Source organism: Penicillium maclennaniae (assembly GCF_028827695.1).
Source record: "Penicillium maclennaniae strain IBT 15551 chromosome Unknown utg000004l:1.0-3007600.0:1.0-3009580.0, whole genome shotgun sequence".
Taxonomy (NCBI): Eukaryota; Fungi; Ascomycota; class Eurotiomycetes; order Eurotiales; family Aspergillaceae; genus Penicillium; species Penicillium maclennaniae.
In genome coordinates, this window is record NW_026623216.1 from 2,307,667 (window position 1) to 2,330,707 (window position 23,041).

General features: G+C 51.9%; 7 protein-coding genes across 7 annotated transcripts; 6 read left to right on the plus strand and 1 right to left on the minus strand.

The window, feature by feature from the left end:
• Positions 1 to 875: 875 nt before the first annotated feature.
• N7477_005001 (acetyltransferase SAS4-like domain-containing protein) lies at positions 876 to 2,748 on the minus strand (the record flags this gene model as incomplete). The annotated part of the gene is made up of 3 exons (XM_056966664.1): positions 876 to 1,888; positions 1,940 to 2,426; positions 2,476 to 2,748. 3 exons carry the CDS (start codon positions 2,746 to 2,748, stop codon positions 876 to 878), a joined length of 1,773 nt encoding a protein of 590 aa, XP_056823445.1.
• A 932-nt stretch (positions 2,749 to 3,680) lies between these two features.
• On the plus strand, positions 3,681 to 4,631 carry N7477_005002 (dihydrodipicolinate synthase family protein; the record flags this gene model as incomplete). Its single annotated transcript, XM_056966665.1, has 1 exon — positions 3,681 to 4,631. The coding sequence occupies one exon, from the start codon at positions 3,681 to 3,683 to the stop codon at positions 4,629 to 4,631; it is 951 nt and encodes a 316-aa protein (XP_056823446.1).
• Positions 4,632 to 5,232: 601 nt separating this feature from the next.
• N7477_005003 (beta-N-acetylhexosaminidase) lies at positions 5,233 to 7,020 on the plus strand (the record flags this gene model as incomplete). Its single annotated transcript, XM_056966666.1, has 1 exon — positions 5,233 to 7,020. The coding sequence occupies one exon, from the start codon at positions 5,233 to 5,235 to the stop codon at positions 7,018 to 7,020; it is 1,788 nt and encodes a 595-aa protein (XP_056823447.1).
• Positions 7,021 to 16,645: 9,625 nt separating this feature from the next.
• On the plus strand, positions 16,646 to 18,552 carry zfpA (uncharacterized protein; the record flags this gene model as incomplete). The annotated part of the gene is made up of 2 exons (XM_056966667.1): positions 16,646 to 17,066; positions 17,120 to 18,552. The coding sequence occupies 2 exons, from the start codon at positions 16,646 to 16,648 to the stop codon at positions 18,550 to 18,552; spliced, it is 1,854 nt and encodes a 617-aa protein (XP_056823448.1).
• Positions 18,553 to 19,004: 452 nt separating this feature from the next.
• On the plus strand, positions 19,005 to 20,065 carry N7477_005005 (uncharacterized protein; the record flags this gene model as incomplete). Its single annotated transcript, XM_056966668.1, has 2 exons — positions 19,005 to 19,127; positions 19,178 to 20,065. The coding sequence occupies 2 exons, from the start codon at positions 19,005 to 19,007 to the stop codon at positions 20,063 to 20,065; spliced, it is 1,011 nt and encodes a 336-aa protein (XP_056823449.1).
• A 1,619-nt stretch (positions 20,066 to 21,684) lies between these two features.
• On the plus strand, positions 21,685 to 22,173 carry N7477_005006 (uncharacterized protein; the record flags this gene model as incomplete). Its single annotated transcript, XM_056966669.1, has 2 exons — positions 21,685 to 21,768; positions 21,823 to 22,173. The coding sequence occupies 2 exons, from the start codon at positions 21,685 to 21,687 to the stop codon at positions 22,171 to 22,173; spliced, it is 435 nt and encodes a 144-aa protein (XP_056823450.1).
• A 77-nt stretch (positions 22,174 to 22,250) lies between these two features.
• Positions 22,251 to 22,736, plus strand: N7477_005007 (uncharacterized protein; the record flags this gene model as incomplete). Its single annotated transcript, XM_056966670.1, has 1 exon — positions 22,251 to 22,736. One exon carries the CDS (start codon positions 22,251 to 22,253, stop codon positions 22,734 to 22,736), a length of 486 nt encoding a protein of 161 aa, XP_056823451.1.
• Positions 22,737 to 23,041: the final 305 nt, after the last annotated feature.

Below are 23,041 nucleotides of genomic sequence, written 5' to 3' on the forward strand. Positions count from 1 at the left end.
GAGGGCCACCCAAAAGTATTACTTCGGCTGTGTAATATTGATATCTGGACGGCGAACTCATGACCGAGACCAGCGCCCGTTGCATGGAGGGAGGCTATATTTAAGGCTACCACCAATTGACCGATATAGAAAACAACTTATATTCAAGGTACGTGAAAGCATAATGAAGCAAATGACGTCAAGCCTATGTCAATGTACCGTCTATACCAACGCGAGCGAGAGATCATAGATTGGGGGTTTCACGCCTATGGATCATTAGAGTGTACGCCGATCCGTCCTGTGATGCCTGGCTGCTAAAGGCATGCACATATGTACATCGGACAATGAACCAAATGCAGTACCACTGAAAGAAGAAATCCCATGGAAATATTCGGATACCCGTCTACAAAAAACGACCCAGATCGACAAAGCACATGCTGCGCAATGAGGTTACTGAAAGCCGTCAAAGACTGACGTAGGAATTAATGCCAAAATTCATTCTTCGCAGCTGTACAAATCCCTCTAAGACATCTCGAAGGATGAGAGAGCCTCAAAAGCAACTCGCCGCCAGGAACTGCTGAACGTACAAGCATGCGACATGCCCCAACAGCTGATGACCAATCTTAAAGACCATGGCCCGTCTACTGTCGAATTCTATAGACAAAGAAGAGAGAGAGAGAGAAAGTCACTTCCATATTTCATACCTATCAAATGTACATATGGATATCCACGCTTCCCAAACCCCAATAAACGCCAACAAGAACCAAGGCCCTCGAGCCAAAAGGTACACACCATGCCCAGACACCTCAATGCTATCATACAAATATAGTACAGAATTTAAAGGAGAACAAGCCCAGTCCGTATGTCTTCGAGTCAATTTAGACACAAAGCTAGGCTCAGGCCGCGCTTCGCCTTTTTAATCGACGCCTTTGTCTCCGCGAAGCCTGAATCGCCTCATCAGTGAGTAATTCGGGATCAGGCTCGAATTCACCCGCTTCAACCTCCGGAATTGGTTGGCCGAATGCGAGGACATTGTTTGCGCGACCACGACGATTGCCGGTAGCAGCGGCGACGGCGACGTCGCGTGCGTGCCGGTCTTGGAAGAATGATGTGAATGGTTTGTCGGGAACGTGATAGTAGTAAGGGGCCGGAATGGAAGGCATGGAGGGGTGAGGCTTTGGGCGTTTCGCGGTACCCTTATCATTGGACGGGGTTTCGTCTGCCTCTGGACGTTTAGGCTTGCGAGGTTCTGAGACTGATTTGCGGCGTTTGGCATCTGATGCAGAGCGAGCTTCTTGGTGGAGCTGATGTGCTGCGAGTGCGTCGACGTCGTTGATGTCGGGTGTGCTGGGTGTTTCGGGGAGGGAGGAACTATCTGCGTCGTGGTCCTCGGCTGGCCTTGAGCGCTTCCGAGAGCGTCGGTCAGCTTCCTCGCTTGAGAGTGGTTTCTCTTTGGCAAGTTTGCGTCGTCGTTCTTCGTCTCGCCAGGCTTGGAATTTATTAACTAATGCGACCAATTCTTGGATGAGAATTTGGCGCTTGGGTTCGTAGAGCTTTTTCTCGCTTTCATGGACTCCTGGGAGGCCCATCACGCGCAGCCAGTCGTGGCCGCGGAGGTCTTCGAGGAGCTGTTCGATTTGTTGCTCTTTGTGCTGAGCGCGGTCTCGCTCGATGTTTCGGAGCTGTTTCTCCTGGCGCTCGAATTTGCGATGGGCGCGGAAGTAAAGCTCCTCGCTCAGAGGGTCTTTGCCGGTCGACTTCGATGACGGCGACGGCAGTTTTATAACCTCACAATTGTAGAGTTTCTCGAGAGGATTGCCAAATGGTGTAGGGTTCGGCGTAGATGCCATTGGTAAGGGTTCAGACAGGTTGTTTATGAGAGTGATAGTAGTGGTCGCACCAAGCACTTCTATGTGACACGTTAATTCACGAGTTGGCCATGGGGATTTGAGCTACCGACCAGTCTTGGGGGCCTCGAGGCTGATAATCTGCTCATAGTTGTAAAAGTATTGCGCAAGCTCACTCTTACATCGCGATCCAGTATCTGCCGAGCGCAACGAACGCCTGCCATCTGCTGTCGGTGCATGGTCAGGCTGTTCGCTCTCGACAGTATCGCTGTTACAAGTTGGCTGCGACCGAGTTAGATCGGTTGAATTGTTTTCTGCTGCATGCTGCTGCTCTAACTTGACTGTATTGGCTACCTGCGCCTCATGTTCTGTGTGTTGAGTGGTGCGCGTCGTAATAGGGGAATGATTGAGCTTTTTCTCTGCCTCAGCAGCGCCAGAGGACGATCGTAAACGCGACTTGACGGTATTTCTACTCGCTGTTGATGAAATGGTGTCCAATGGGTTGGGGGATTCGCGAGCGCCGCGTAGCAAATCTGCAGAGGCTTTTCCGGAGGGGTTATCTCGGTCGGGCGCGCGGGGGGGCCTTGACGGCGCCATTGCCTTTTCCATGGACATTTCCCAAGGTACTTGGTTGAGTGCTCGATGCGACCGTATCGATGGAGGAGGCGGAGGCTCCGCGAGTGCGACGGTTGGCTGTCTTCGGTCGCGCGGCCTTCGAGGGAGGGTTGGCGTGTCGCGCGTCGGCACTCAGGGCCTCATTCTGCGTCGTATCGAGACAGTCAGGAGAACTCTTGCGGCGGCGCAAGCCAGTCTCCCATAGAGTGCGCTGTTTCTTGGCCGGTGGTGTGAGATGGTCGTCGAAGTGCTCGTCGGGTGTCTGTCGCACAGAGCCGCGTAGGGACGGCCGTGGCATGAGAGCCATGGCTCGACAATGGAGAGGTGGGGGGGAGTTCAGTCTTGAGTCATGCTGAGGTTGTCCGAGAATGGGCGGGGGCTCCTGGTGGTTCTGTCTAGGTGTCGATGCGAGGGAGTCTGGGCAGGACCTCGGAGATCACAAAGTTCGCAGGGTCGAAGACTCGCTGTGATGCCAGACCTGATTCTTGGCAGCGCATGAGGGTTACGTGAATATCATGACTGTACTGGATCGGACAAGATATCTTTGATCTCAAGGGGATTCTGCTATTCTTTTATTACATTGTGTGAAGCTATTGAGAAATCGGGGCATGGTGAAGCGACCAGGTCCTCACAACAAAGACCCCGTCTTTCTTGATTTGGACAGCCTGGACAGATCAGCATGCACTCCTTCACATGTGCAGACATTATTTCCCAGGAAAATAGTCTACAACTATCTCACTACACACACAACACAGAATAAGAACACAGAACGCATCACTCTCGCCACGAACTCATATGGCCCCCACGCCGAACCACCGTGGGGGAGTGTTAGTCTGGAATTTAAACCGGACTTCCCTATGTTTCATGAGAAGAAATCTTCTCGGTGAGGTGAACTGCTCAGCTAACTCCACGGTGATCACTCCGCGTCTGTGCTACACCCCCTCCAATTCACTTCAACCCCGCATAGGGCGAAGCGTGGGGGGGTTCAGAAGAATCACCGGGTATGCGCCGGACCTCCACTTCACGCGGGGCAGTGTGGTACACGATGGCATTGAACGCGTTAGGAACGGCTAATTAGATCACAGTGGGGGACGTGGGGGTGAAGATCAGGATTCTTATTTCAGCTGCTCATTGCCCAGATTGCGCGGTCCCAATATTTTCTTCTCGGGTTGGCTTTGGTTAGTCAGAAGTGTTCTCCGTCTCCATTCACGCGCTGACTCTATAGATAGTGATTCCAGTATGTCGGCCAACGGAAGCATCAAGCGCAACACCCTCACTCAGGGCTTCTATGTGCCCACGGTGGCATTCTTCAAGCCCGATGAGGAGGTGGATATCGCTGCCACTGAGAAGCATGCTGCCTACCTGGCCCACAGCGGCGTCACCGGGTTGGTCGCCCAGGGAAGCAATGGCGAGGCCGTTCATCTCGATCGCGAGGAGCGCAATGCTATAACCGCGGCCACACGCCGTGCAGTAGACGCCGCGGGATATCCGAACATGCCAGTGATTGCTGGTACTGGAGCTGCATCGACTCGTGAGACCATCCAATTGTCCAAGGACGCCGGTGCCCACGGTGCCGACGCCGTCTTGGTCCTTCCTCCCAGTTACTATAAGAGCTTGGTGGACACCGAGGCTCTGCACGCACACTTCACCGCCGTGGCTGACGCTTCGCCTGTCCCCGTTCTCATCTATAATTTCCCCGGTGCATCATCAGGACTTGACTTGTCTTCCGACGACATCCTGACACTATCCAAGCACCCCAACATTCTGGGCTGCAAGCTCACCTGCGGCAACACTGGAAAACTAGCTCGCATCGCTGCCGGGTCCAAGCCCGAGTTCTTGACCTTCGGTGGCTCGGCCGACTTCACTCTGCAGACCATGATTGCTGGAGGTGATGGTATTATCGGTGGCACTGCCAATCTGATTCCGCGGTCCTGTGTTCGGCTCATGGAGCTCTACCGTAATGGCAAGTTAGAAGAAGCACAGAAGTTGCAAGCAGTGATAGCCCGCGCCGACTGGGTTGCGATTAATCGTGGCTTCATTGCGGTCAAGAGCGGGTTGCAATCATACCGCGGATACGGTGGCCTTCCTCGACGTCCGTGTGTTGCCCCCTCTAATGCGACCACGGCGACCATCCAAGAGGAGTTCCGTGAGGGTCTGGAGATGGAGCGTGCGCTGGAGAAGTCCGCATAGATTAGCAATGACCGTTGAAATGAAATGAAATTCACACTACATTTTAAACCCCGCATTTCATCGGTCAGTCGCACACAGTATATCGGTGTAGCGTGCAGCATCGAGGACCTGCACGGGCGATAGGAATGTGACTGTGCCATTTCCCATCGCGTGCCATCAACTTTATTTCCGAGTCTCACTTATCTACTTTGATTCCAGGTGCCCGTTGAAGGTCTACGGGCTTGCAACGTGGAAGGTCGGGTTCGTGGTTCCTAGTTCTTAGGGGTAAATACCCCGATGTAGTATGTGGAGGTCGCACCCTGCACCCGCAGCAGGACTAGTCGCGTGGCGACTCTAAGGTTAAGAAGATTGGGAGATTAGGAAAGTACCATACGAGATTAAAGATTAGAAGATCGTTCGGCAAGATCGATGTAACCTTTATGGAACTGAAACATCCAGGGATTTGTTTATTGGACTAAGCTCCTACAGTTAGTCTCGATTGCAAAGGCACATTCCACAAGCCAACCTGATTAGCATGCGATCGGCATGCTCATACATAAACAAACCACATCGCCTCCTGCTCTGCCAAGTGACACTCCTCCTCTTCACTCGTCTGATCACGATGAAGTTCTCCACCGTTCTCGGCGCGTTGGCGGCCTTGACCACGGTTTCCGCCGTGAAGGTGAACCCACTTCCCGCTCCCCGCAACATCACTTGGGGCACTTCAGGAGCCATCCCCGTCAAACAGCTTAAGCTGCACACCGACTCCCATGGTGCACCGTACGCTACCCTCAACCTCGCCTGGGAGCGCGCCTGGGATTCCATTATCACTCTTCAATGGGTCCCCGCTGCCATTGAAGCTCCGATCCCTCACTTCCAGCCTTTCCCCACCGGTTCAGCCACCAAGCGCGCCGCAGCCAAAGCCATCAACACTGTGCAAGTCACCGTGGTTGACGCCAACGCCGATCTACAGCATGGAGTCGACGAGTCATACACACTAGAGGTCACAAATTCGGGTGGCTCTGTCGAGATTCATGCTCAGACCATCTGGGGCGCGATGCACGCCTTTACCACTTTGCAACAGCTGATCATCTCCGACGGCCAGGGCGGATTGATCATTGAGCAGCCGGTCGAGATTCAGGACTCCCCTCTGTATCCCTACCGTGGCATCATGATGGACACAGGCCGAAACTTCATCTCGGTCAGGAAGATCCTCGAACAGATCGATGGTCTGGCTCTGTCGAAGATGAATGTCCTGCATTGGCATTTGGACGATGCGCAGTCATGGCCGATGCAAATGCGCATCTATCCCGAGATGACCAAGGACGCCTACTCTGCCCGCGAGCAATACTCGCGCTCCGACATGCTTCGAGTCATTGCCTACGCGCGATCCCGTGGTGTTCGTGTCATTCCTGAGGTTGACATGCCTGGCCACTCCGCCTCTGGCTGGCAACAGGTGGATCCCGAGATTGTCGCTTGCGCAAACTCCTGGTGGTCCAATGATAATTGGCCATTGCACACTGCTGTCGAGCCGAACCCGGGCCAGCTGGATATCATCTACCCCAAGACCTACGAGGTCGTCAAGAATGTGTACACGGAGCTCTCCGACATTTTCCAAGACAACTGGTTCCACGTTGGTGCCGACGAGATCCAGCCGGGTTGCTATAATTTCAGCACGCACGTCCAGGGCTGGCTCGCCGAGGACCCCTCACGCACCTACAACGATCTCGCCCAATACTGGGTCGACCACGCTATTCCCATTTTCCGCAGCTCCGGCTCCAATCGCCGAATTATGATGTGGGAGGACATTGCCCTGTCCGCCGAAGCCGCCCATGATGTTCCCAAGGACATTGTCTTGCAATCTTGGAACAACGGTCTCGAAAACATCGCCAACCTCACAGCCCGCGGCTACGACGTCGTCGTCTCCTCTTCAGACTTCTTGTACCTTGACTGCGGCAAAGGAGGCTTCGTAACCAATGACCCCCGCTACGACGTGATGTCCAACCCCTCAGGCGACGTCACGTTCAACTACCAGGGCGCCGGTGGCTCCTGGTGCGCGCCCTATAAAACCTGGCAACGCATTTACGACTACGACTTTACCACCAATCTCACGGCCACCCAAGCGAAGCACGTCCTCGGCGCCGAAGCACCCCTCTGGTCCGAGCAAGTGGACGATGTGACCATCTCCAGCGAGTTCTGGCCCCGCGCTGCTGCTCTCGCCGAGCTAGTTTGGTCTGGTAATCGCGACAAGGACGGCCAGAAGCGTACGACCGAGTTGACTCAACGTTTGCTCAACTTCCGCGAGTATCTCGTTGCGAACAACGTGATGGCTGGCGTGCTTGTGCCGAAGTACTGTCTGCAACATCCTCACGCTTGCGATCTCTACTACAACCAGACTGTCATCACATAAGTCTAAATTGGAGTAAGATGGGGCAACTCTTGCTTGGGACATGGTCATTCTACACCAATCCTCTACGACTAGCAAGATTGAACTCCGCGTCTCTTATCTTTTCCTTCTGTACATAACTTTGAAGCCTTCGGCGGGGATACCCAGCATCGGAATACAATTCTACAACTCGGCACTGTCTTGCTTTTACTCTTTGAGATAGGCCTCAGTAGATCTACCGCCCAGGCAGCTCTGTAAACGTAATCCAACATTGGTAAGCGATCTTCTATTCTCGGATGTAACTAATTCCAGGTACCACCACATATCACGCGAACAAGCACGGGCCTACCGTTTCAGAATTCGTCCAGCTTATTCGGACCTTGTCGTGTAACATAGCTCGAAGCCATGTCTATTTCTTGTTTCCACGATACAGATACAGAGACAGATACAGATACAGTCAATCCTGGTTGCGAGATGAGTAACATGCAATAATCTTGATGGCAACCATGAATACGTAGGAGATGAGTGAAGTGTTCGTAACCGGTCAGCCAAGAAACCCTGCAGAAAGAGAGCTAGAATGATAATCATCTTCGGATTCGGTCGTGACGCACGTGGAATCATCAATCGCCATTTAGGGGCTTGAATCATGCTACTTACCAACCACACTCCTCATCGAGCTGATGGACTGTTTACAGTATAGTCTTTTGTCACCCTTCTGCTCTAGACCTCGGCGAGGCTATATCTAGATCCGCGAACTACATCTTACTTTCTCCATTTCCCACTGCCAGGCACCCGGGTTCCTTGGTAATATTAACGGTGACACCTCGCTTAACATCTACAGATTCCCTAAATTGGTACTTGAAGTCCCACGAATGCAGGGAGCCTGCTCGGTGATGATCGAGTACTTCTAAAGTCCAGCTCGGGATCTGATCTTGGGCGTGTGTGCACTCACGCGTTCTGCGTAACCCGCTCGTCGCGACTTTTGCGAGTCTGAAGCCCTGCGTTGGTATTCGCTAGCTTCTGTTGGGTTTGGAAATGGGCAAGACGATGGTGAGCTTGTATCACCGGGGCGTTTCATGCTGCTGACAGGGATGAGTAGGTTTTCGTTGTCAAGGTGTGGTGTGCGTATTTTCCATATGAGCGGATTGGAGGACTGAGGCTAAGTTAGGTGGGACGAGTTGTTTTGGGAATCAATATACGAAATAGCACCACAGGACTAGGATTTGATTTGAAGAAAGGCCCGGCAACAAGTATGCATAGAAACACAGTATACTGGACGTTTTTTTTTTGTGTTACTACTCTGAATTGCCAGCAGATACTTGTGCGAACCCTCGGACGTTGAAGTTATCTCACCTGCATTCCCAATTCTGGAAGTCAGCAATGCAGCCATCGGAGATCACACTTCAATCGCAACCAGTTTGTCTAGGAAGACCCTGGATGATCGTAGCCCCTTGACTATAGGATGTGGTTCATGCAGGTGAATCATGCAGGGCGAATACTCGAGATCTACATACGTCATGATGACAATTCAGATCTTTTTCTTTTGATGAGGTCAACAACAACTGCATTGGGATCTCGAGTCCACTCTGTATGGTATCAAGACCTACCGTCATGAGGTAGAAACGCTCTAGTACTGCAAATTACCGTCACAAGCCCGTATATATGAAGGTCTGTCCTATCAAAATTCAACAAGGAATAGATCAGAGGCTGCAGGAGTCAGTACACCCGGTTGTAGCATGAACACGATCACCGGAGCTTTTGAACCTAAAGCAGACGCACAAATTTCCTGATTTCATCCAATTGCATATCCGAATCTAGTCAAGATGTACGAACCGCCCACTCACCAATTCGTCCCATCACCAGCCACTTACTCAATCCATACAATTTGGGGAACTGCACAAGCCGGTGAAGCCAAAGCACCGGGAATCTGAAAACCTCCACCCCGAGTCCCATACAGTATCCATCGCACTGGCGCGTCCGAGATAAAGATCGACCTGCCGAGAAAATCCGGGTCACTGACTAGACGTCATCAATCATCGGTAGAACGCCGGGGGGGGGGAGGTGGAGGCGGCACAAAAGGAGATAGTGGATCAGCGATCGGGAGAGGTGAATCTCGGGGACGGCGACATCGAACAGCGATAGGCTGATCTGTGCGTGCCGCGGTGGAGCGCGGGTCAAGCTCTGTTTATTTTTTTTTTGATTTCCTTCCTGTCCTCATCCTTTGGGCTGTACTGTCACCATGAATAGTCGGATTTGCTAAGCCCCCCGTGCAGACACTAGACAGTAGAGTTGTAGCCCCCACCAGGAACGAGATGGACTGAGAGAGTTTCGGATCAGATGTGGATCAGGAACCTAGGCAATGGATCCGCTATGCACCCCTTTTTCACGATTGATCCGACCCGTGGCTTGTCGCGATGCTCGATAACCGAGGAGCCGTGGCTGTTCAGGCAGGTGGCGAAGGGAATATTGACACATCAGATGCGACGTGTCGAGTCCAGTCACCACATGTCGATCCGACAATCTCGCGCTTATGCAATCTGGCTCCCGAGATCCCGTTGTAGATCATCGTGATGACACTGGCCTCCAAGATGTGACAGCTGTACTGTCGATTCACTAGTTCGTCTGCACGTTGGTCCCTCCAAGGCTAATTTCTCTCAACTATAGTGGGTTGCACTTGGTACTATGCCCGGAAATCTAGCTTGCAATTTGTCGAAGACTGTTCTGCCGGCATGCATGATGAGGGCAGGCGCTGTCACTCTCATCGCCCCTAAGTTCCGATCGCCCGTCACCCGTCACCCGCTTGATGCAATGCAGGTTTCTCGGTACCGGTACCGGTACCTTGATCCGGGCTCCTACCATTCGGGGAAGTGAAATTCGGGGATCATCGGTCGTGGCAGACATAGCTTTAACTCACAGACCTTGCATTTTCTCTATTGATGGTTCCGCACATCTGTGTAACAGCTGGCTCCCTTTGGTCCGGGTTCAAGTCCCCGATATTTCTTCTTCGGGTGGCGTTCAGTATCCCGGAAAGGGTTCGTAGATGGGCCAAACCACATATCATCTCGGCGATCACCTTGTTTCTCACTGTCTCAGTGTGCATGTGCTAAGGTTCCTGCAAGCGAAGATACCAGCCACAGCCGTGGTTGCTTTTTGTCGGCTTTCGTAACCTTGTCCCTTGTCCATTGTCCACCAAAAGCGAACAACCCCTGTGACCGAACTAGCGACTTCGCGAACTAGCGAGATTTATTGCCGCTGTCACCGTAGCGAGACCAAAAAAAAAAATTTCAAAAATTCAATCTGAGCTTTTGCTTTTGCTTTTGCCCGAGGGCTGTTCCAAGTAATATCCTGGTAATCCCTATCCTCCAAGACACTGAGCCTAGTCCCTGAGTCATGAACCCACCACACCAGAGACCCCAAATGAATCGACAATCAAGAAGCCAAGTCGGCACCTCCTCCCCTAAAGCTTATCTTGCATCAATAGTGTGACCTGTGGCGAACCACCGCAGTCACAATTGGTCGGGGTTCTCTCTCGTGGACGGGGTAAAAGGGTTCGCCTTGACCCCCGGGCCAACGCTCAGACACCTGTTTACTGCTCTCTGGACCAACAGGAGCTCGAACCGAGAGGAACGAACGTGAACGAGGTGAACAAGAACGTGAAAATGGGTCCCTGTTCGTAAACCCTCGATGCTACACACTGGATTCGTACTACGCGATGTTCAAAGGCTTTCGCTCCCCACTCAATCTCGATGAGTCGAAATCGAACTCTGAATCGGAATCTCCCTGGTCCCCGGTCTCCACAAGTAGATCTTGGCTCATGTCCACATGGTGAAAGATCGGACCTCAACCCGCGCCTTCCCCTTCCGTTGGGCCTAGTCTTGGCGAAAGTCTCTGGCTCATTTCGGCTGGACAGGGTGATTCCCTGTTGCCGACGTGTACCGGTGTTATGCAGGGGGTAAGGGGGGGAGCACCTGACCGAATAATCGATCAATGCACCGGCCAGAAACCCAAGCAGAAGGCCAGTAATCCAGGACCCAGAAATTTAATACAAGAACAGAGGCAAGACGAGAAGAGAGACGAGAACCGATCGACGAATTTTTACGATGATGGGCGCCCTCGGTGCCCGGGTGAATTCAGCACCCTAACCCAACACCCTAACCCAGGCGAGCAGTACAGTATCATTCCTAGGCAGAGAAGGGCATGAGATACGAACCCGGCCCCCAAAAAGAACGACGAGACGAGCCCCCCATGGCGGTACGTCAATCGCTAATCTCGGCAGACGATTGCAGAGAATAGTATTTGAGCATACCGTAGCTTGAAAGTAGTATACCCAGTTTAGTCTTAGCCAGAGATACTTTAGCGCACATTCTCATGCGCTAGGAGCCTTTTAGAGGCAGTTCTCGCCTGTCATGCCCACGTAACTCCGAATCCCGTGCACGCCCAACATCCATCCCGCTTGGGTCCAGGTGAGCCACAGGACCCGCAAGCCCGGTTCACCCGAGGAGGATCCGTGCATGGACGCTATCGCGCCAGCGCCAGCGCCATCGAGAGCCAAATCCTTACTTTTTTTTTAGCTTCCTTAGGAGATACATCCTAACAGGCCCTAGGAAGATTCCGACGCTAGAGACTCCAAAGACACCAATTTGCGTTCATTTGGCTTGTGAAGGGTGCTTTTGTACTTTTAGTGCGGGCGCCTGCTTGAGACATGGGGATTTTACGGAATTCACCTATTATTGATGAAATCTAGGGTCATGCAACTGGTGCTTTGGGTGTATCGCTTAGGATTGGGCGAATCGGATCTTTGGTGATTCGCAAATGAGAGTGCCCTCTTTGATAATTAAACACGTATTGTGGAAAAAAAAAAATTCGAGATTCAGGGGGTCGGTCGGACTGGATGTAGTCGATTGCATTGAGGGTGCGGGTGTTAAGACAAAACGGAGTAAGCAGCTTACTTCTTATCTTGTAGAACTCCATCTTATGGTCTCAGACAAAGTCCCCAACACTGCCGATCCTTCCGACGTCTTTGATGACGGGAATCATCCTCACAGAATAGGTCTGGAGCAACGGATCGTCGGGTGTCAGCATAGTGCCGGCGTACTTCCGATGGGGCCAACGCGGACACGGAGATGGGTACGGGTCAAGATACTCCACATAACCTGACAGCTTCCATATTATCAGGGATGAAGACCTAGTATCTATGCTTTCTTGAAGACCTCCATGGTATCTTACATCTTTTTTCTTCTCAATGGGGGATGGCCACTGATTTTGGGATATGCGCTGTCAGACAGGGCTGAACCACTAGATAAATGGTGGCGCGCGGTAGAGCAACACCATGATCGCTTCTTGAAACGTGCCCATATTCGTGGATTGTGAGCGCTCGTTTAGGAAAGGTCTTCTTCTTCTTTGTTGTGAGTGGTAACCTGGAAAGTGACATTGCGGACTCTAGGATTCAGGCGGCATCGGTAGGGGTTTACCGCTTGGCATTATTGACTTGCGTGGGGTTGTTGGGTGATGTGGGATTCACTCTGTGAGAAACAGGTATACGGGCGATTGAAATCCACAAGTAACCCTGATAGCGATAGGCCTGCTGTTTGGAGACTAGGCATTTTCTGTCAACTTGTGTGTGTGTCATGACACTAGACTCAGAAAGACCGGCCACGTTTTCTGTCAGGCCGAGATACCCTCCACCAGAGCAGGAGCAGGGACAGGGATAGGAGCCGTAATTTGGAATACGATGGACAAAAGGGGTGGCCGAGTAGAGGCACACCCTTGCTCGGGTTACGCATCGGGGGCTGTGAGATCCCTGTCAACGAGGGAATTGTCAGATTTTGAAACCATGCTTTTCTTTTCTGTAGGTAGAGGGATGGGACATGGGGTTGAAACAGATGCGAACCAGTCTCAATGGCTAATGCAAATGATAATGTCAGATCTGTGATTTTGTCATTCTCGGGTGAGAACTGTGCTACAATTGAAAAAATGCTGCAGGTTACGAGACTCAAAAAGTAGGGGTTTCGCTTGTCTGGGATCCCCGGACTCCAGGTCTGAGGCCTAGGGCCAAAGGGGCCGTCGATCGATTCTTGGCGTGTCTCAAAATAGAAGTACGTTTCGCCGCGGCCATGTGGGTGACAGGGGCCGTCCACTCGGAAGGAGGGGGTCGATAGGGCTAGAATTGACAGTTGGATGGGCGCTGGGTGTCTGTGTTGGGATCGGCGTGAGCCGGCATGATGTATAGTCTTGCCTTGGGTATTATTAGATCATTTGCGGCGTCTATCGCTTGTCCATTGTTGGCTGTGTTCCTTGCCATGTTATTTTGGCTTTCAAGCCGCCCATATTCTTAGATTTTGCCGGGTACCGGTATTCTTCGAGAGGCCGAGACGGGAACGGTGATGCGTTTACGGTCGCAATGTAATTTATTCGACAGTAGCACGGTCTCAAGTAGGCAGGTGATCTGCATATGGTAGAGAGCGAGGTAAGGTTAGGCACCGTGGAGTTCACCCGGGTGTCATCCATGGTTGAGCTTGGCCCATTTTCTGCTTTGGGTATCGTGTTTGGCCCCAGGGTGCAGACTCCCTATATTTCTATTCTGTTTTTGAGTCATATACACAATTTACCTGGCTATGCTAGGACCTCATTCCAGTCCCTGCAATTCACATGAATTCAAATATGAATTTTGAGTCCCCACTCGTGATCTCTGGCCTGAAAACACTGGCGTCGGAGTCGCCGATCGCACCTAAAGGACGGCGCGATATGGTGTGACATTCCCGAGTCCATGGTTACGGAGGGTGGAGCGATTATGGCGCACCCTCTTCATCCTCCTTCTCATTCTTTTGTCATGCCACGTTTCGCCCTATCAGGGGAATGAGGCTGATGGGGACCAGAAGAGGATGCTCCATCAAAGGGTCTGATTGGGCGGAAGGAAATAACCCCATCACGACGTGCGCTTCTCGAATGGCCTGTGCTTGGCTCTGACTGGCTCGCCATTCTCAGCCTTGTGTTTCGAAGTCCAACGAAACAACGGCAACGTTGGACGTCACCTTTCGCGCATTGACACAGCCCGGGTTATGGGTTGTGGGATGCACTTGCGGGTGCAAATGCGGGAGTGGACTTGAGTAGGAGATGTCCGTGTTTCCCAGAAGGGATGTGGAATTAGCTTTCTTTGTTACACTTGTACACACATACCTCCAATACGAGATCCAGGTGATCTTATGCCGTCATGCATTGGCGCCGGGATCGCCGACAGATCCCAGCGGTGAAAAGGGCATTTGCTGCGCCTCGATACAATGAGTGGACCCCACGACCGCCGAATTAGGGAAAGTAATGCTCCACTTCCAAAGATATGATTGGATTTGACACAAGTCGAACTGTGGCTAGGGTCAAATCGTGGCACCCAGGTTTCTATTTGGCGTGCTCTGCTCACCGACGCGGATCACCGTCGCATTTCTGACGGCCGCTCCGAGTGCCCCAAGTTCGCTGCAGCTACTAGGGCTACAGTGTGGCGCACTGCTCCTGACCTGGTGCTTGTATCTGGCGCAGGATTCGTTGAGGCTTTCTTTTCGGGTCTATTGTTACATCGGGGTTCCTTACGTATATTCCCAAGGCCGGAGAAAATTAAGAACTTTTGTCAGCACTGTACGTGCGGGAACCCCGAGCCACTTGGTGGTCGACCGTCAACCGTCAACTGTCAACCCTTTTTGACAGCTTTGGCTCCCTTACCGCGTGCTCTGACCCACTGCGCTTCAGAGGCTTGGGTTGCCGTCATCCTTTAAGTTGGGATTTCGGTTAACTCATTGAGCTAATATTTCTCGGGTGAAGTGCAGGTGAAGTGGAGGGGGGTGAGCACAAGCAGCAATACCCCGATTTCGTAATAATCGACATCATAGAGGAGACTAGGGCAGTCCAAATGCCAACAGATCGAACCATGCGGCTCTAGAGGGAGAATCGAGCACCAGCAAAAGTCGGGCAAAGACGATCGCCAGCAAACTACACCTGGGACAGCATAGCGCACAGGACGAGCGTCGCGAACCTACCCGGAGGGCCAGGGTAGGGCCACGATTGGGCGGCCTCTGGGGACCTCATTTCGTGTTTCAATTGGCGTGGCTAGCCCCGGCCCAATGAAGGCTTGCACAGGGCTGCCGAAATGGCTGGCTGGCGTGGGGAAAGCTCCTCTAGCCCCGTCAGGGATCGTCAACCGGATCCTTGGGAATACGCTGTTCTTTCATATTTTTTTTTTTCTTTACCTTTTTTCACGTTTTGGAAATGCGACGGACGCGGCCGAGATCTACCCCACTCTATCAATGGGTCTTACAGTATTCTCTCTTTCTTCACTTTCTGTGACTTGGTAAGACCTTGTGCGAGCCATCCGACCCAAACTACCGGGACATGTACGATGTTGTAACGCTGTCAGAATAGGCGATCTACAATGCGTTGTTCGAAGCGAAAGGGCGACACGGACTTGCCGATGCCCCATTTTTAAGGAATGCAATGAATGGATCACTGTTTATGGATCCCGACTGACAGGCCCCGTCGTGAGGTTATTGCCCTTGACATTTCAGAGGAGTCGATCGCTGCAGTTGATTGTTGCCCGACACCCCCTATTCTGGAGTCTAGCAACTTGTACTATATCCTCCGAACATCTCCATTCTGATCTATCGGATTTATGCCGTGATCTTCCACGCTATTGAACTGCAGTCTTCATGACTGTATGGCGGGATTTCTCCGGCCTTGTGGGGCCATGTCAAGGCCATGCCCTGTGCTTGAGCCATGGACCATGGCCTTGTAGGGCAGAAGGGTACGGAGCACTGTCATAATGACACGCTCGCCAGGAGATAGGTCCTCGGTCCTCTACAGGGTCGGGACTGGACGCCTGACAGGAGGCTGAGTTTTCGAACCAATGCGAACGACAATCAAAGATTATGCTCGAACCGAGACGAACTGGTGAAAGTAGTCTCAATCAGGAAATATAATACTAGGAAAACAAAAAGTAAAATTTAAAATTTAAAACCTACCCCCACCCAAGACAACCCGGAAGACCCAGATTACCCAAAATACTTAGCCATGTCCTGTGGAGCCCGGCCAGCGCTAAGCCCGGGCTCCCTGTCTTGGCTGCGCACTGCCCCAGCACTATGGTTTGAGGGTCTGGTTCGCGCTATATCTTACCGTATTAAACTCGGTTTTTGATTTTCTTTATTTCCATTTTTATTTTTATTTTTATTTTCCATTTTCCGTTTTCTATTTTAGAGAAATAATTCATCATGCCGAACTAGACACTGCACACTACGATGTGTACTGACTATGCGTCTATAATACTCCTCCTCTTCCCCCTCCCCTCCCTGACATGACTCTCTCATTTCGCCTTACACTACATCAATAACTACCTTTGCCTCAAAGCACTTCCCAAGTGCCTACGTAAGGAGACACAGCTTGCCTGTATGCGACCCTACCTACGGCTCCCTTGCATACCTATCGCACGTTGCCTTCTCCGTCCCGAGGTTCGCACGTTGGGTTTAACCGGGCCGCAATTCTAACCTTATCGGATCGGTTTGTTGCTCCAAGATCCAGCATGAGACAAAAGCTGACGGCAATCCAGAGTCATTGACTCGAAGACTGATATATTTCCACAATGGTTGAACCCAGATCCAGGTCCTTCTTCCCCATGAATATGGATCCTCAATTCTCCGAAATGTTCTATCCGGTCGACGTTTCTTCATATCCCCAGGACTACTCTCGCCTGCCGTTTTATAATGATTCAGTCCTCTTCGATTCCGACTACAAGCCCTCCAATTTCGCTTCTTTGCCTGCCACTCCTCCCTCTGTCGCCGCATCGCACTTAGACCCTCAAATTCCTACTGGCTCCGCGGCTTCGGGAGCTTCCATCGCCAGCGCACCTTCATCCGCCATCGGATCCCCATATTCGGGCCACCAGGCCTTTCAAGATCACTGGGTCAGCACTGGAAATGGTCTGGGGCTACCCGCGGCGGTGATGGACCAATACTTCTCTAATGAATATACCGGGCCATCCTTGGAGATCGACGGGCTCTACCACGAAAAGTTACCGTTACCATATACCACTGTCGGTGCGTACTTGATCGCCACTGTCTATCGGAGATTTGCGCTGACAAGACTCAAGCTCCATATCTGATCCAGCCAGTGCAAGATGGTCCTGACTTCACTCCTACCATCTCCTATCCTGAACAAAACAATTCCAATTATTCTACCGTTCCGCACAACTTTCTCCCCCACTCTCCCGCGGCTTCTCCCGTACCCTACAGCGACCATTTGGAGGCTCAGCCGTCGCCTTCACTCCCCGTACCACAACATGCGCCCATGATGATGCCCATCTCCCAGTCGCGACCGGTCTCGATCTACGACCGAAGGTCTTCCATTTCTTCCAATCAATCCCGCCGTTCACAGCAGAGTCCTGCTCTGAGCAGCATCGAGGCGGAGGATGATGTCAAGGAGAAGGGCCGATGCCCTTATCCGGATTGCGGCCGAGTCTTCAAGGATCTGAAGGCCCACAGGCTTACTCATTTGTCCGAGCGCCCAGAAAAGTGCCCAATTACGAATTGCGAGTACCACATGAAGGGATTCGCGCGTAAATATGACAAGAATCGTCACACCCTGACCCACTACAAAGGGACGATGGTGTGCGGTTTCTGCCCGGGTTCCGGATCTCCTGCGGAGAAGAGCTTTAACCGCGCCGACGTCTTCAAGCGCCATTTGACTTCCGTCCACGGAGTCGAGCAGACGCCACCGAACTGCCGCAAGCGTAGCCCATCCTCCGCGAAGAAGGGTACCAACTACAGCCCTGATGCTACTGGCAAGTGCTCGACTTGCTCGGTGACGTTCAGCAATGCCCAGGACTTCTACGAGCATTTGGACGACTGCGTCCTGCGCGTGGTGCAGCAAGAAGAGCCCTCAGAGGCAATTAACCAGCAGCGACTTGCCGAGGTTGCCGCAGACGAAGATGTGAAGAAGACGATGGAGAAACATCAGCTGCTCGACTTGGCCGGACCCGTCGACTATGATGATAACGATTCCCACGATGACGAAGATTCTCAGGACCTTGCCAATTGGTGCGCTGGCCGTTCCAAAAAAGCCAATGTCTCCAGTTCGCGCCCAATCCTTGGTACCGGCAACGCCGTGTCCAAGAATACCACGAATAAGGGTCGCGCTGTCGCAACCCGCCGCCGCAACAATCGCGGCAATTACCCGCAATCCTGGGGCTGTCCCAACAGCAGCATGAAGACCAAAAAGCGCGTGCTATGCGTTTTCGACGGCCAACGCCGTCTTTGGAAGGACGAGATGATGCTCAATAACGAGTTTGAAGTCCGTCTGCGTTTTCCAGGCGGAGGAAACGATGGCACGACCCGTGATGCTTATGTCACGGACCTGGACGTTGAGACGATGAAGCGCGCCGAAGGCGTCCTCAGCGCGAATGAAGAAGAGCGCGGTCCATGGATGGACGGACCTTCGCCTTATCTCATGGGTCAGTCGGCAATGATATTGCCCGAACTATGCTCCCAGACTGACGGAATTTCCATCCACGAGCTTATGGCGTGAACGAATCGTTTCTCATCTCTCTGTTATTCGAAATCGATTCTCAGGAACCGTTGTATTTTCTTGATTCTTTTCCATTTTGTTTTTCTTCGAGACCTTGTTCCCATATAGTTGCGGCGTCAATTTTGTCCTATTACGGACTACGGATGATACCTCGGGCTCGACCTTGTGATGGGAATTTGCATTGTTTTCTGCTCAAGGCGCTTAACACTTGCCTGTCCTGCTGGTCGGGTAATCATCGGGTGGTGTATGGCGTGCATACGATCAATAGGATAATCTTCCCTATGTGCATTCATTTTCCTCGTGCCAATCTGCGTACAGAACCCTGTAGATTCCATAGCGCCTCTCCCGATCGGAAAAGTGGCGTAGGCTGATAAGCTGATACGGTGCCTTGACCACTCCGCCGCACCTCGGCAGCTCCCGGCGTTTCCCACGACATCACCTCAACATACACAATGCAGCTCGGTCTCTCCGAAAGCCTCTCGGCCCTGGTGGCCCGGCGCTTCAAAGCCGCTAAAGAAGGCAACCACCTCGTCTTCTCATCCACGCACCTATCCATAATAAACGCGGGCATCCCAGTACGACACCGCACCCCATGCCGAACCAGCCCACACACTAACCTCACCAGTACCAACTTCGTTACTGCCCAGCACTCGCAAAGAAACCAAATAACCTTAGACCAAGCGCGCCTAAAGCTCCAAAACCAGACCCTTTCGAAACCCCCTCCCCAGAGCTCCTAATAACCACACTTCCGCCAACAAACCCGTCTCACGCCCTCATCCTAAACAAATACCCGGTCATCCCAAACCACTTCATCCTCGCAACAACAGCCTGGGCTCCCCAAACCGACCTTCTCGACAGAGCAGACCTAGACGCAACCTACGAATGTCTTCGCGCCTGGACCCAGAATCACACAGGCCGCCTGTTCGCATTCTTTAACTCCGGCGACGAAAGCGGCGCAAGCCAACCACATCGTCACCTCCAATTCCTCCCCGTCGAAGCAATGCGCGCCGATTCCACCCCAAATGATATCTGGGAACCGCTCATCGACGGATTCAAATCCCAGCCTCTATCTCAAGGCAAATTCCAACACCTTTCCCACCTCCCATTTGCACACTTCGCCCTTCCAGTCCCGGAGAAACCGACGCCGGAGGTGTTACACAATACATATCTCACTCTTTATCGCGCCGCTGTCGCCGCCGTTGAAGGCAATGCGCTTACGAATGTAGCGATGAGCGGAGCAGCGCATATAAGCTATAATCTAGCGATGACTTTATCGACTATGATGATCGTTCCGAGAAGGGCGGAGACGGGTACAGTCCCAGTTGATATGGAGAAGGCTGGGGATATTGTAGATCCGGGTGTTGTTTCGTTGAACGGGACGGTCTTGGCTGGGACGCTCATGGTCAAGGCGGAGGCGGAGTGGGATGTCTTGAGGGCGAAACCGGAACTTCTGGTGAAGGTTTTGAGAGAGGTTGGTTTTCCGAGGGATAGAGAGGGGGCTGCCTTGTTATAGACTATCCTGCACAGGACTGTGTGTGAGTCGAGGGTAGAGTAGTGTGGGACTTTGGACTTGAAGGTGTACAGTACACGTTCCATGGTGTACATACCGGTACTGCCATCGACATAGCATTTCGACTATATTGGGATATCCGGCAAGATGAGATTCTACTGACAGGGGAATGGCAAAGACCGTCTCTGCTGGAGTCTTCTTCTTCCTATCTTGGGGGACGCTGTTGGCCCATACGGGCAAGTCATGTTTGATCAATAAATGACCCAACGGATCAGTACCAGACTGCTGTAGCGAGTAGAAAGCCACCACACGACGGAACAGCACACACTATGTTGCCACACAGATTTGAGATAATTTTAGAAAGCATTAGAAGATGAATGACTTTGTTTGTCCTATATATTTCCGATTTTCTGATCCAGCGCAGTTGCTATGACTGGTGTAGTAGCCTAGCCAGGTGTCAAAAAAGGGCAAAAATAAAAATGCCCGTTGCAGGAGTCGGACCTGCGATCTTCCCATAAACTCCACGTATCTCAAGTATTGAGAATACGAGTGGGACGCCTTACCACTTGGCCAAACGGGCTTATGGTCTACGTAATCAAATTGATTTCAACATTATGCGGGACGTTTCGATTAACCTGGAGCTCTGTTGTTTTGTCACGTACCCTGAACCTCTCCATGGTACACCGAGATCGGTAGTGAAAACAATATATCATTTCAAAGTGACAAACAAGCTCAAGTATAGTGGATGTATCTCGTATACTGGTGTTCTTCTGCCACCCGGTAAAGTCTGCTTTAAACACTTGCTGCTATGCCGCGTGCCTTCGACTAGGCCCGAAGCAGCACAAAATCAATTACCCTGCACCCACCGCGACAAGAAAGGAACGATCCCCACCCGAAGCTGCAGAAATGTATACTGAACGGGAGAATCTTAGTCGATTACTTCACTAGCACAGCAAGCGTGCTATGCTGTGGAGACAAACTCGCAACTTCAGTCCACGACAACTAGTCCGGAGCCGTCCACTCGGTACAATGCTGTCGAAGAAACCTCCTGGTGGATGCTTGAGAATTATGAACTATATGTTCCTGATCTCAAGACCAAGCCCTGCCATCAACACGGCTTTTCAACTCGCCTGCAGTAAGCCTGGTCGCTTGAACCGATCCTTGTCGAGGGGATCGGCGGGCCCAGCGCCACGGCCAAAGATGAGATTGGCCTCAGGGTGCCGATCCGCGGCCTGGAAATGAACTGTTGCGGTCCGAGAGCTGAATTGGGATTTGGACCCCACCCGGAATGACGTTCTCACCTATGAAGTACAGGCTTTGCTCTTAGCCTTCTAGCCTTCGAGGGGAAAAGGGATTCTCCAGTGAAGGGCAGCCATAATGCAGGCCATGGTATCCGGAAACGTCCCGGTCGGGACAGATGCTGGCATGAATAAAGAGCTCGCCGACGCTTTGGAGAGAAATGGAGGAGCGGATGAAAGAGCTTGCCAAGTTGTCGAATAGAAAAAGCTACGACGAGAATTTGAAGCCCGACGACGTGCTGGGAAATCTGGACGCTATCCAGAATCCGTGTAACTGGCGATAAATATCCTGCTAAAACGCCGAGTGAGCCTTGCGCCATTCGTATGGCATGGTATTGCTTCCGAGAACAATCGCACGAGGCCCTAACATACGCCACCTTTGAGATTGCTTCTCTCTTCATCTCCGAGGTAAGTATCTTACAACACTACTGAGTCCTAATTTTTTTTTCCAAACATTCTCAGTTTCCAGAGTCCATTCCTTCAATCGCTGGCAATATATTGACAAGTGTTTCACCGGACCAGGTTGAGAGCTGGTGCCAGAGCTGGTGCCACAGTAAACTTGCGGTTGGGAAGACAGACTCTTGTGGCACACTCAGATGGCGGTTTTGTGCCATCGTCTGCAAGGAAACCCCCAAAGCGGAAGATAATTGCCGTGCGGCGCTCGCTCTCGAAAAGAAGAATTGGCGTGCATCTTTACTTTTGGCCAAGATTGTGGAGTCTGACTTGGAGGCAATTGAAATATTGAAGAAGCTTGGTTCGCCATTACATAGCCGATACAACCTGGATGAAGAAAAACGAAAAATACTTGGGTGAGATGCTCTACGTCGGCGACTGGCAGGTTCGACGAGGCATTCAAGAGATACAAGAGGTGTATCGAAAAAGATCTTACGATGTACCAATCTGCCCTGGGCATCCTGTCGCGCTTCCACCAGCATCAACGATGGGGCTGCATGATTGCTTTGCTCGTACAAATCCGCTCCAGATCCAAGGTCAAGTCTATGGTCATCGCACTAGCTACTAACGGCGAATTCCACTTGTACATCCAAAATGCTGTCGTAAACACTGTAGCCTTTAATGTCTTGGACCACGTCTACCTAGAGGCGATTCAAACTGCGACAAAACATCAGAAATATCTCTTCTCTCTCTCACTCCGCCAATCCTACGCCCGCTCCCTCTCAGCAAAGGTCCCCGCTCCAATCGACATTGTCAAAAGTCTGCTGGAGGATGCTGCCCGAGATGTACCATACACGAACCTGGATCTCGCAGCAGCCTGTTTCCAGGTAGAATGCAGGCTTGGAACGATCTACCTCGGCAACGCCAAGGCCACCAGAGGGCCGGCAAAGAAGACGAAGCGGACGCATGGCTACGCCAAATAGCCGACATCATGCCCGAACAAGTCACTGAAGACCAGATGCGCCTCCCTCTCCGTCTGTTCGCTGCACGATACTATCATCTATACGGGAACCCAGAGCAGCCCGTAGCTCATCGCACAATACCTTGAAAATCGCCATGGAGCTTCTCAGTGATAGCGATTCGTCGAATGACGTCTTTGCGTATACTAAGATCCTCGACGCAGTCATTTCCTTCCGAAAATGTTGACAATGCGACCACTACACTGGCGATGATGGAGCTCGAGGCACCAAGCGGAGAGTTCAATATCTCATGCTCTTGTTAATGCGGA